The sequence below is a fragment of the Trichosurus vulpecula genome, chromosome 9 (assembly GCF_011100635.1).
Source record: "Trichosurus vulpecula isolate mTriVul1 chromosome 9, mTriVul1.pri, whole genome shotgun sequence".
Classification (NCBI taxonomy): domain Eukaryota; kingdom Metazoa; phylum Chordata; class Mammalia; order Diprotodontia; family Phalangeridae; genus Trichosurus; species Trichosurus vulpecula.
Window position 1 is genome coordinate 129,425,102 of NC_050581.1, and position 13,372 is coordinate 129,438,473.

The 13,372-nt window shown below is 38.8% G+C and overlaps 1 protein-coding gene across 1 annotated transcript in view; it reads left to right on the forward strand.

Annotated features, from left to right (window-relative positions):
• ABCA13 (ATP binding cassette subfamily A member 13) overlaps positions 1-13,372 on the forward strand; it is a 519,839-nt gene that overhangs the window by 182,090 nt on the left and 324,377 nt on the right. Inside the window, exons 25-27 of the mRNA XM_036739641.1 lie at positions 6,456-6,620; positions 9,476-9,650; positions 12,030-12,169. Of these exons, the coding sequence (XP_036595536.1) occupies positions 6,456-6,620; positions 9,476-9,650; positions 12,030-12,169 (480 nt within the window). The remainder of the gene's footprint in view (positions 1-6,455; positions 6,621-9,475; positions 9,651-12,029; positions 12,170-13,372) is intronic.

A 13,372-nucleotide genomic window follows, 5' to 3' on the forward strand; every position in this document is an offset into this window, starting at 1 on the left:
TCATATCTACCACCCAATCATAATCCTGGTAGCTGTTGTCTACAGAACCCCAGGTTACTTCCCTTCTTTCCTCAGGCTTACAATTTTTCTCTTCTCCCCAGCTCTTGCCTTCATACTAGGGGACTTCAGCATACGTATTGATTCTCCCTCAAATACCCTAACCACTCAGTTCCTCAAACTACTCACTTCTCATGACCTACTCCTCCACCCTACCTCAGCCACACACAAAGATGGTCATAGGTTGATCTTGCCATTACCCACAAATGTTCTACCTTTGTGTCCAAGAACTCTGAAATCCTCCCATATGCTATTGACTTTTCACCTCTCCCTCTGCCTTCCCTTACATAATTCCATTCTCCATCTGTATTGTGACCTCTAATCCCTTTATCCCCCATTTCTCTCCCAGTCCATCTCTTCTACACTAGCTACCCTCTCCTCTTCTCTCCATCTTGATTCTTTGGTGACCTAATTCAACTCTACACTGTCTTCTTCTCTTGAATCCCTAGCCCCCTTATCATATTGCTGGTTACACCTAGCTGACCCTTAGCCTTGGATCACTCCCAACATTCATTGCCTTCATTCCTACAAGTGCTATTGAACAAATGTAGAGAAAATCATGGAACCATTCTGACTGTGTTCACAACAAACTCTAATTATGTAACCTCAACTGGCCCTTACTGCTGCTAAGAAACCTATTACACTTCCCTTATCAACTCACTATGCTACTCTCCATAGCGGCTCTTCTAAACCTCATCCTTCTTTAAACCCTCTGTGTCTTCCCCTCCCCTCCCACTCTCTCAACTGAGAACCTTGCCTCATATTTTACAAAAAAAAAATGGAGGCCATTTGCCATAAAATCTTTCTTCCCCCCTCTTTCTCATCTCCTGTCACTCAAGTACCTTTTACCTGTCTCTTCCTTCATCTGTCTCACATGGCGAAGTGGCCTTAATCTTTACTGAGGTTAACTCCTCTACTTGTTCCAGTGATCTCATTTCATCTTGTCTCCTCCAACAAATTGCTCCCCCATCATTGCCACTCTTACTTATTTTCAATCTCTTTCTCTACCAGTTCATTTCTTATCACTTACAATCATGTTCATGTCTCCCTTATCCTCAAAAGACTTTTACTTGATCCTTCTATCCCTGTTAACTATCATCCTAAATCTCTTCTGCCTTTTGTAGCTGAACTCCTCAAAAAGGCCATCTGCAATAGGTGCCTCCACACTCTCTCCTCTTATTCACTTCTTAACCCTTGATAATCTATCTTGCAACCTTATCATTCCACTGAAAATGCTCTCTCTAATGATTTTGCTAATGATCTTTTAGTTGCCTAATCCAGTGGCCTTTTCTCAGTCCTCATTCTCCTTGACCCCTCTGCAGATGTTGATCACTTGTGTTCTTGATACTCGCTTCTCTCTCAGTTTTTGGGACACCACTCTCTCCTGGTTTGCCTCCTGCCTCTTTGACCACTCCTCTGTCTCCTTTGCTGAATCCTGTAGATCATGCCCTCTATCATAGTTGTCCCTCCAGGTCCTGTCATTGGTCCTCTTCTTTTCTCCCACTACACTAATTCATTTTGTATTCTCAACAGTACCCCTGGATTTACTTACCATAGGTATGCTGATGAGTCTCAAATCTGCCTTTCCTGTCTTAGTCTTTCTGATGACCTCCAATTTTGCATTTCCAGTTGCCTTTGAAATGTATGTCCAGTAGACATCTTAAATTCAATATGTCCAAAACAGAACTCATTATCTTTCCTCCTAAACCCTCCTCTCCTTCTACCTCCCCTATTACTGTAGAGGACAACATCATCTTCCAAGTCCCTTTGACTCACAATCTATAACTCATCATGGATTCCTCGTTATTTGTTACCATCCATATCTAAGCTGTTCCTAAGGCCTGTTGATTTTGCTTTTGCAATTTCTCCTCTGAAACTTCCACCACTTTGATGTAATATGCCTTGATTGCAGTAGGCTGTTGAAAGGTCTGGCCACCTCAAGTCTCTCCCCACTCTCATCCATCCTCCATTCAGTCACACAACTGATTTTCCTAAAATGTAGAGCTGATCATTTCAACACCCCCCCACCCCCAGTAAACTTGCCTCCCTCAAAGCAAATACAAAATTCTTTATTTGGCATCCAAATTCCTTCTTTATAACCTAGTTCCCTCCTACCTGTCTAGTCTTCTTATACCATACTCTCTGAGGTGAACTCTTCGATTCAGTGACATTATCCTCCTGGCTGTTTCATGAACAAGACACTTCATCTCTCTGCTCTGGGCATTCTCTCTGGTTATTCTCCATGCCAGGAACACTCTCACTCCTCTGCTTCAACTACAGACTTCCCTGGCTTCTTTTGAGTCCCAGTGAAAATCCAACCTTCTACAGGAAACTGTCCCCAATCCCTCTTAATTCCAGGATCTTCCCTCTGTTATTTCCTATTTATTCTGTATGTAGTTTGCTTTGTATAGTTTTGTTACCATGTTGTTTCCTTCATTAGGTTGTAATCTCTTCAAGGGCAATCACTGCCTCTTGCCTCTTTTTGTATCCCTGGCACTTAGCAGAATACCTGGCACATAGTAGGTACTTAATAAATCTTGAAGCTGTTTCTGTAAAACTGTGAGACTGCAAGTTTTGTCAAAATTTTCTAAATTAGGTACTCTGGAACAAAGCCCAAGTCACTTTTAGCTCTTCTCGCAGGTTTCATCATAAAACATTTACTAAGTAATATAATATATTACTATATTTCACATTATATTACTAAGTAATATAATGTGATATAACATATATAATATATGATATAATTTAATATGTATCAAACATCTTTTATGCCATCGAATTGGAATCATTATTAATACCTGAAGAATATATCAGGCAATCTTTAGTGACCATCCAGAAACTGGAAGCAACAGCAATAACCACCACAACAAAAAAGATTGTAAAGAATTCTGTGAAATATAAAATACAATATCCATGCTTACTAGAAATTTTCACCTGTCTGTCAGGGACACTTAACTAAATTCCGGCCATTTCCCCATGACAAGTTAAGTGTCTCTTAGTGCCACTTTTAAAGTGCAGCTATAATTAGAGAAGCAAGTGGGGAAAATGGCATAACCCTGCTGAACATTTCTGTGGTTCAAATTTTATTTCTTGACTTAATTGGCAAGAAAACCTGCCTTATGCTGTTAGCAGAAGGAGTCCATGGAAAAACAAGCTGGACTCTCAATTATCTTGCTGGTTATCAAGTAAGCTGTCAGCTAATGGCAGTTGTCCAATGATCATGAAAACTCTTGAGAAAGGATAAGGGGCAGAGACAATAGTCTACCTAATTTCTCTACCTTTGAATCCTGGGCAATTAGAACATTTATCTCTGAGTGGTTTGTAAAGCTAAGTATTTGCTGTTCAGTTCACCACAGATGATGCATTGGGGAACCTTGTTTTGGCATCAATTTTGTGGTTTTTTTTCCTAACTTTGTTATTGAGAGGCAGCATGATATAGTGGATAGAGAGTTCGCCTTCCAGCCAGAACGACTTGAGTTTTGGATTCCTTTCTAGTACATACTGGGCAGCTAGGTAGTGCAGTGGATAGAATGCCAGGCCTGGAGTCAGGAAGACCTGAGTTCGAGTCCAACCTCAGACATTTACTAGCTGTGTGACCCTGGACAAGTCACTTAACCCTGTTTGCCTCAGTTTCCTCATCTGTAAAATGAGCTGGAGAAGGAAATGGCAAACCACGCCATATCTTTGCCAAGAAAACCTCAAATCAGGTCACAAAGACTGAAAAGACTGAATAACAACTAATACAGAATGGCTGTTTTATCTAGGGGCAGTTATTTAACCTCTAGGTAATTTTCTATCACTCAGAGTTGCAAAGTAAGCACCAAAGAGGGAGTTTATTCACTGGGGAGTTCTCTTTATTAATCAAATCACAGTTCTAGTTGTCACCAAAAACTGCTTTTTATGGCATTTTGTTTGTGTTAACAGATTTTGGATTTAAGGTGATTTTTATTTACTGATGATAGGTATGAGTCTATTGAATAAGCTGATTGAGTGGTGATTTAAATATGCCAATTTTTCATGCAATAAAATTGTATATAATATTTAGTTATAATCAGCTCTAAGTTATAATCAGTCTATGTGATTTGATAAATCACATACATAGCGTTTGAAGACCCTCTTTCACAGTCCATCTCAAGTTTGGGATATTCTTTGCGGCTGTAATAATTCAAAATCATAGCTCATGATGTCCATCCATGTGTTTAACTTTTACGACATGGCCAGAGGACACTAATTATTTCAAGGCAAATGCATCCAATAAAGTAGAAAGTACGTAAGAAAAGTAGCATAGAACATTGTTCCCACAAACCTAGGGTTCACTCTTTCAAAATATGTAGATCGTCAATGAGATCAAGCTTGGAAGCATGTTTATGGGGAACATGTGTGGGCAGGACACATTCATGGAGGTGCAAGTCACAGTTTTAATCCTGCAAGTCCCCATCAATAAGTGACCATGCTCATGCTGCAATTTGTATACCTTTGCTGGGCCTATACCTAGGCTCTCTATACAGCGCTACTATTCTCTCTCAGGTGTATTCTATATGCTATACTCTACAGCAGGGTTATCCAAAATGCAACCTGTGGCCTCATGCAGGGAGCGGTGTGATTTATGCAGCCTGCCTACAAGTGTAGAAATTTACATAAATGCCTTAGTCAGTGAAGCTGAGCTACCACAGAGCTCTCACTAAAATGGCAAATCAAAATATATTATCTATTGTTTCAATAAAAACCCAAGGCTGGACAGCCCTGCTCTATAGTATACATCACCTGTCTCACGAGATGCTCTCTGATCCAGCTTCTAAGCTTCATGTCTTCTGGGCTACTTTTGGCCATCTCAATCCCAGTTTGCTAGGGTACGATATTTAGAAAGACTCTCCAAGGGAAGGGTAAACTGATATCTGAAGTCTTAGCCAGTGGCTATGAGCCACCACAGCCTCAGTCAGCTACTAAAAGATAGATAAAGCTCCTTTAGAGAGGAGCTATTCTTTGAGCCCAGGTGTCAAAGATTGAAACACACTCTTTTGTTACAGACACTCTCTGCTTTAGGGTTAGAAACTCCCAACCTACTGTCTGGCTTGTCATACAAATGAATTTGCAACAGACAGAAAGCTAAGAAGAGACAAGGTCTTACCATTTTCCACTCACTTGCCCCACATTTTTTGCTTCTTTATGAATTTGGCCAGAGGCAACCCTCCTAGTACATATATATAGATATATAGATAGATATAGTACAGATATATAGATATACATAGATATATATATATATGTAGATGTAGATATAGACCTATATCTATCTATCTATCTATATATATGTATATATGTAAAATTGTCAAAGATAAGTAATGTTTTATTCTTTTCTTTGAAGTAATATTCTTTATTTTCTTTCCTACTTTTCTATACTGTCAATACTACTACCAGGTACAAAAACATCTCACCATCATGTTTGACTTCTGCTATCACATATACAGTCTCCAAGTCCTTCCTATTCTACTTCTGAAATGTATCTCAAATCTCTCCCACCCTTACTCCTCCTCCTCCTCCTCCTCCTCTATTTCATTCAGTCATTTTTGCAGTTGTGTCTGACTCTTTGTGGTCCAATTTGGGGTTTTCTTGGCAGAGATACTGGAATGGTTTGCTACTTCCTCTTCTATCTCATTTTATACATGAGGAACTGAGGCAAACAGGGTTAAATGACTTGCCCAGAGTCACATAGCTAGTAAGTGTCTGAGGCCAGATTTGAACTGGTTTTTATGACTCCAGCTCTGGTACTCTATCCACTGTACCACCTAACTGCGTCCTCCTCTTCCTCCTCCACATTTATATAACACCTACTATGTGCCAGGTTCTGTGCTAAGCACTTTACAATTATCACCTCATTTGATCCTCACAGTAACCCCATGAGGCAGGTAATTCCAACCTGTGGCAGAACCTTCTGAGCTCGTATTGGTCTGATCAGCCACAGTTGGATACACTGAACCTTGACCCTGGCATAGTGCTGTCATTTGGCTTCTCTTTGAGAATGAAGGACAACAACCAACCAACAAACCAACCAACCAATTATTATCCCCATATTATCAATGACAAAACTGAGGCAGACAGAAGTTTAATGACTTGCTGAGGAAGTGTCTGAGGCTAGATTTGTATTCGGGTCTCCCTGACTCCAGGCCCAGCACTGTACCCACTCTGCTGCCAGGTGCCCTTACTATTTTCCACACTATTACTATCCCAGTTCAGACCCTTATTATCTCTTACCTGGAGTATTGCAATAATCTCCTAGCCAATTTCTGTTTCAAGACTCTTTTTCCTTTAGTTGTCCTATAGACCTCCATGAGATTGGTCTTCTTATTGTATAAAATGATCAGGTCACTCCATAGAGCCAAAAATATGTTTTCTTCTTTCAGATGTTGATACCACCAGAGGCAGATTCCTTACTGAACTCCTTGTTGGATGTGGTTTCGAGCATCGACTCTCTACTTACTAAGGCTCAGCACATTCTCAAATATCTCCCTGAGTTTCTTCAATTATTTAAAAGTATTCCTTTGCTTGATAATCTTGAATTTCCACAGGTTTGTATATGCTTGATCTTAGCCACTTTGGAAATAGCTACAATTGATTTTTCCATTGGGTTTTCCGGGGTTGGTCCCTCTTTCAAGGACTGGTGCTCATATTAGACAAAGAAATGTAAGAACTCAAGCTATTCTCCACAGACCATTGCTAAAGCATGAAAGAAGAGTGGGGTGGTTTTGAGTCATGCTTTTCCCTCTAGAATGGATTATACAGAATTGTTAATGTCAGTAACGGTGATTGTATTAATGTCAGTAATGTCTATTTTGTGACCATTCAGACTGTCTGAACTGATATTTACTTTTGCATCGTCTATGAAAAAAAATGATTCTTTGGGTAAATCAGTGGTATAAATGAGATTTCAAGAGAATATTCAAATTACTTCAGAGAATACATTATTTTCAAATATAGTCAAACAAGTATTTGAAACGCCTACTGAGTACAAATAATGTATATGCTGGTAAGCAGGCCACCTTAGAGTCAATAAGACATGAGTTCTGATTCTACGTCTGACACATACTGACCATGTGACCCTGGGAATATTAAATTCTCATTGCCCATGGGCAACTCTAAGACTTTGAATGGAGGAACAATTGCTTAGTAAAAGCTTGTTCGTTGATCGATTGTTACAGATCACCCTTCACAGTTTGGTTCCCTTCAAACCTTTCTAGACTTATTATACATTGTACTTGTTTATACATTCTTTGGTCTAGTCAAACTGTTCTACTAGCTATTCCATCTCTCATCTATGTGCCTGTGTTCCTGAGGCCTAGAATGCTCTCCCTCTTCATACCTACCTCTCAGGATTCATCATGTCCTGCAAGGCTTGGTTTTTAATCTACTGCGTGTAGCCTTTTCTTGTCTTCTCCCCACTCTGCCTTCCTGCACAAGTATCTTTCTTCATAGTTAGTCAGCCCCAAAACCTTTATTAAGTGTCTATTATTTATCAGGCTATATGCCAAGTGTTGAACATACAAAGAAAGGCAAAAGAAAAGACTGCTTTTAAGTAGCTCATAATCTAACAGGGGAGACAATTTGTAAGCAACTATGCATAAACATAATATATACACAGTAAATTAGCTAATAAACAGAGGGAAGATGCTAGCATTAAGGAGGATCAGGAAAGGTTTTTTTGGGAGGTGAGATTTTAGTTGAGGCTTGAAGGAAGCCAAGGTAGCCTGGAGGCAGAGAGGAAGAGAGACTGAGAGAATTCCAGACATGGGGGACAGAATCGGGAAAGGGAATATCTTGTGCGAGGAACAGCAAGGATACTGATGCCTTTGGATCACAGAGAATGTAGAGGGGAGAAAAGTATAAAATTGGAAAGGTAGGAAAGGGCCCAGTTATGAGGGGTTTTAAAGACCAAACAGAGGATTTTATATTTGATTCTGGAAGTAACAGGAAGTCATTGGAGTTTATTTAAAAATTTTTTTTGAGGGAGAGTGATATAACATTTGTGTTTTCGAAAGGTCAATTTGATAACTGAGTGGAAGACAGATTGAAATGGAGAGAGACTTGAGTCAGGGAAATTAACTTCAGTGGATATTTGACATAATGATAAACAGAACTTTCTGCACTGTTATTTTCATATGATATTGTGGTTTTTGACAGGGAATACTGTCCTATTTTTAAAAAATTATTTAAAAAACATCTGGGTGCAGAATACCATTTTAGGCTCCTAGAATTACAAAGTTTAAATACAGAATCCTCCTTGGCTTTGTGTAGTTTACAGTCTAGAAGTCAGAAAAGATTCAAACCCAGGTAACACTATTCAACGTAAGTGAAGGAAAGAAGTGCCTGACAAAGTACCCTGTGAGATTGTTATAGGAAGTTGATCCCTGACTGGCAGGATCAGGGAAGACTCAGTTCAATTTAATAAACATTTCTGAAGAAGTAGCATGACATCATGGATAAAGCAAAGAGTACTCTAAGCCAGGAAGATCTGAGTCTAAGTCCTGCCTTTGACACATACTGGCTGTGTGACCCTGGACAGGTCATTTACTTCTTCCTGCTCTAGGTAATGCTCCACATTACACTCTGCAGAAAAGATGCCAACTTACATGAGTAGAGAATGGCCCCTACCTGGGAGTTCCCAAAACACATCAAATCTTAGATCTAGCCCTATCTTTGTCTCTACTATGGGCAAGGTTCTGGTGCAACAAAGACAAAAATGAAAAAGGCCTTGCCCTTAAGGATCCCACGCTCTGTGAGGGCATACAACACGTAGACAGGCAAAAGACTGCAAATTATGTGCAGAATAAATACAGAGTAATTGCAGGAGAAGCCAAGCACTGAAAGACCTTGTATAAGGGGCGATACAGGAGTTGAGCCTGGGAAGATGTTAAAGATTCTATGAGGTAGAGGTGAAGAGGAAGAAAATTATGAGTATGTAGAATCACTGGTGAAAAGGTAGAGAGGTAAGAGATGTTATATATGGGAATATAAGATGCATTTGGAGTAAACTGCATTTGAGTTGGACTTTCAAGACAATGTAATTATCTTTTTTATGTTAACATAAAAATTGAAAGAAGATCATAGACTGATTTCCATATTCCTGTCTTATGGATGTTCTTGGACATGTTCAGAAAAAGGAATATCAGGGCAGCTAGGTGGCGCAGGGAGTAGAGCACCAGCCCCTACAGTCAGGAGGACCTGAGTTCAAATGTGACCTCAGATGCTTGATACTTACTAGCTGTGTGACCTTGGGCAAGTCACTTAACCTCAATTGCTTTGCCTTCCCCCCTCCCAAAAAAAGAAAGAAAGAAGGAGGAATATCCATAATCCTGGGAATTTTTGGAAGGGATTATTGAAAGCAAGCAGTTTTTTTTTCTTACTCTCATTCAGTTTGTTTTTCTAGTTTTCACAAGATGTCCAGTCTCGAAGTTCAACCTTTGGCTCTCTCCAGTCTGTGATGAAGATGGTTTGCAAAGAAGCATCTTTCCTTAGTATCTCCAACATGTTCATTAACTTGCCCAGAGTTAATGATCTCTTGGAAGATGACAAGACAAAATTCAACATTCCCAAAGATTCAAGTAAGACCAACATATGTTGTCAGTAATTTTTATTAATATGAACTTGAAAGCACTTGATATGTCTTCCTGGAGCTGGCAATACATGGACATAGTTTTTGAGAACTCAGGGTCATCTCTACACCAAACTGAAAACCATTTTCAATATGGCTATGGTGATAAGCTATATGTCTATCTTCCAAGGATCAAACCAACTAAATTGAGCATAGAGTGATGCATTTTTTCAGCCAAAGTAGGTCATGGTGAGAATAAAATAAGGAACCAGACCTATTGTCCTGACCAAAAAAAAATTAGAGGCTTCAATTATTTTTTCTACATTTATTTATTTTATTTTTAATTTATGGAATAAAACAAGCATTTCCATAACAGTATAATAAAAAGATGACTGCCCATGAACCTGCCAATCTATTAATTATTGAAATAACCATCAGTAATATAAGATTATACTGTTGTGGAACTATAGCAATCAGATAAGGCTCCATTTTGTGATTATCTGTCATTTTTTAAAGTTTAACTTTGCTTGAGTATAAATCATATTAAGATAAATTTGCCTACACATTTAATTGTGGTGAAATGAAGGTCATGGCTGCTTGTGCATACACACAGGATGTACCTGCACATCTTGCTAAAGAAATATTCTAACCACAATGTTCTGCCTTACTAGAAGTGTTCCTCTTTCCATCTCCCTCTTTACCAGAAATAGCCAAACCATGAAAACATTCCAGGATGTGATGCAAATTGTATAATGCTTACACCAATTTATAATTGCAATGCCTATGCCGCTCAAGATTGTTCCTCCTTGTTCATTATAAAAATGCTAATGTTAGCCTTTGGTCAGGGTCTCTGGGTTCTGAGAGCTCATAGATACCATCTATTGGCAGTTGCTAGCTTTGCAAGTAAACTGATCATGCTCAGAACTCAGTCATCATTGATTTTCAGGCTCATTGTATATACCAACGTATGGGGCGGGATCCAAAGGTGGAGAATAACTCTGTTTATTGTTTCAGCAAGCAGCATTTTTATATCTTTGTTTACGTAGGCATTAGGACCACCCTGGTTCCGCCTACTCTCCTCCCCTTCTCTTCCCCGCACTAACCTGAAGCTCCCTGCGGGCAGGCGGGCAGTACAGGCAAAGAACCGGAAGTTCCATGTGCTCTGGCAAGCGCAGACAGAGAGCCCGAAGTTCCATGTGCTCAAGCAGGTCTGGGCAAAGACCTGGAATTGCTACGGAGGCAACAAAGGCGAGACCCCTCCTCCTGGTTCCACCCATATCTCAGAGCCCTGAGTTTATCTCAGCAGGCCCTGGGCATGGAGGTCTGAGGAGGGCAGGGCTCGGCTCCAACTCGGCCCGTAACAATATAGCACTTAATATGCGCTGAAGCGTTTTACGATTATTATCTCATTTAATCCTCATAACAACCCTGGGAGATGTATGCTATTATTAACCCCATTTTACAGATGAAGAAACTGAGGCAAACAGGGTTTAAGTGACTTGCCCAGGGTCACACAGCTAGGAAGAGTCAGAGGCTAGATTTAAACCCAGGTTTTCCTGACTCCAGGTCCAACACTGTATCTATATCCTGGGTCACCTTTGCAGCTCCGTGCATTTTGTTTCATGCGTTTAAAAATATTATTTTGTGTAAGGGTCAATTGGCTTCAACAGACTGCCTAAAAGATCCATGACACATAAAGAGGTCAAGAGCCTGGTACATACTGACTTGTTATGGAACAGAGACCTGGAGGGGAGAATTAAGTTAGTGATAACAACTCACATTTATATAGCACTTTAAGTTTACAAAATGTTTTATGTCTTCTACCTCAATTAATCCTCACAACAACCCTGGATACTAGTTACTTCAGGTATAATATCTGCATGTTCAATCTCTGAAACTCAGAGAGTTTAAAGTTAATTGTACAAGGTCATCTAACAATTCATTGACTAAGGTAGGATTTGAATTTAGATCTCTCTGGACTTGAGGTCCAGTGTTCTTCCTACTTTACCATGCTTCCTCTGTTGGCTATTATGATAATAACTCACTAATTTACAAATTCAATTAATTTATATCTACTCTTACAAACCTTATGCCTCACTGCCCATTTCTGTCCTTTGGTAATGGTATCTTTTCCTGTGTATTTGAGGGTCATACTTTCATCTTCCCTGAATGGTTACAGTGAGCCTGGACCTCCCTTTGAGTAATGAATCCTGAAAAAAAAAGCTGCTTTTGACTAATTGCTTGATCTAACAGTAGTGAAGTTGGAAATTGTGATACAAAACACAGTGTAAGCCATCAAGATTTTGTAGTCTTTTGGAAATGCATTATTGTTAATATTGAATGCTTCTTCACTTGCATCAATGGCTCTTTTTTTTTTTAATTAAAACAGCACCATTTTGCCTGAAGCTATATCAGGAGATTTTACAGTCTCCAAATGGAGCCTTGGTGTGGGCGTTCCTAAAGCCTTTATTGCATGGGAAGATACTGTACACACCCAACACTCCAGTGATTAATAAGGTTATTGAAAAGGTGAGTAAATAATGCACCAAAATTTAGTGAGTATTATATTGTTAATGATTATCCATTCATATTTGTGAAGAAAACTGTTCGTGTTTAGTTTGTAGTTATGGTATGAAATGGTTTAAGTGTAATTGGACTTGATATATACATTGTTCAAAATCCTCTAGACCTTTAACAGGTAAGGAAGTGCAGTAATTTACTTTTAGATAGCCTTAGAGGGAGGAGTGATGAGAAGGAAAGAGTTATTAGTCCTCAAAAAATGATCATGCATATATGCTTATTTCTTTACAAGTTGTTACCCTCAGGCTTCTTGAGGGAAAGGACCAGTTTTTATTTTGTCTTTATATCCTCAGTGCCTAGGACAGTGCCAGGTGCTTAATAAATGTTTATTGAATTGAATACAGTAGGCATTTCATAAGTGTTTATTGTATTGGATGAATGGTTATGATTGGAAATAGCTTGGCAGATGCAATGCTATTATAGATTTCTACTATAAAAAGCATAAAAAACTCAGGAAAAAATGAGTTATTTTACATTGTTTCAAAGGGGTCAGTACTCTAAGAAGGTAAAGGAAGAGAAAAAACCAGAGACTAGCTGCCCTGACAACAACAGTAAAAAATCAAGCAAGTTGAAATCAAGGCATGATTTTGACTTGACAGGTAGGTAATAACCTGATATTCGAGGCCTGAGGTGTTGATAGCTTGAAACATTAGAGGATACGCTAAAATGAGTCAGATGAAAACAAGGTTATCATAGTCAAAGTAAGATGAAACATAATGTATCTCGTATTTAAAAGATTGTTCTTTGGGCTATTGGGTATTGATTGCTTGATCTATTATGATTTGGTTACTGAAATAACCATTTGATATTTTGTCACCATAAATATTTATACTTTATTCTAACCACTGGTGTGATATTTCCAGAGGGTTCTTAGTTTTCTAGTTCCGATTTTACTCATATCCCTTTTCCTGTCTGCTGCACTGGACAATGAATGAATGGTAAATATTACCTTCTTTACTGGAAAGGAAATAATCATGTTTCTGACTTAATTTAGAGGAAAAAAATTTAAAGCATCCATAAATATGTAATTAAAATTCAAATAGTGATAAAACAACGTAGTATGTACTTACATATGCATTTATACATGTACAGAAGCATTATGCTGATATATGTGTATGTTTTATATATATATATATATATATATATATATAT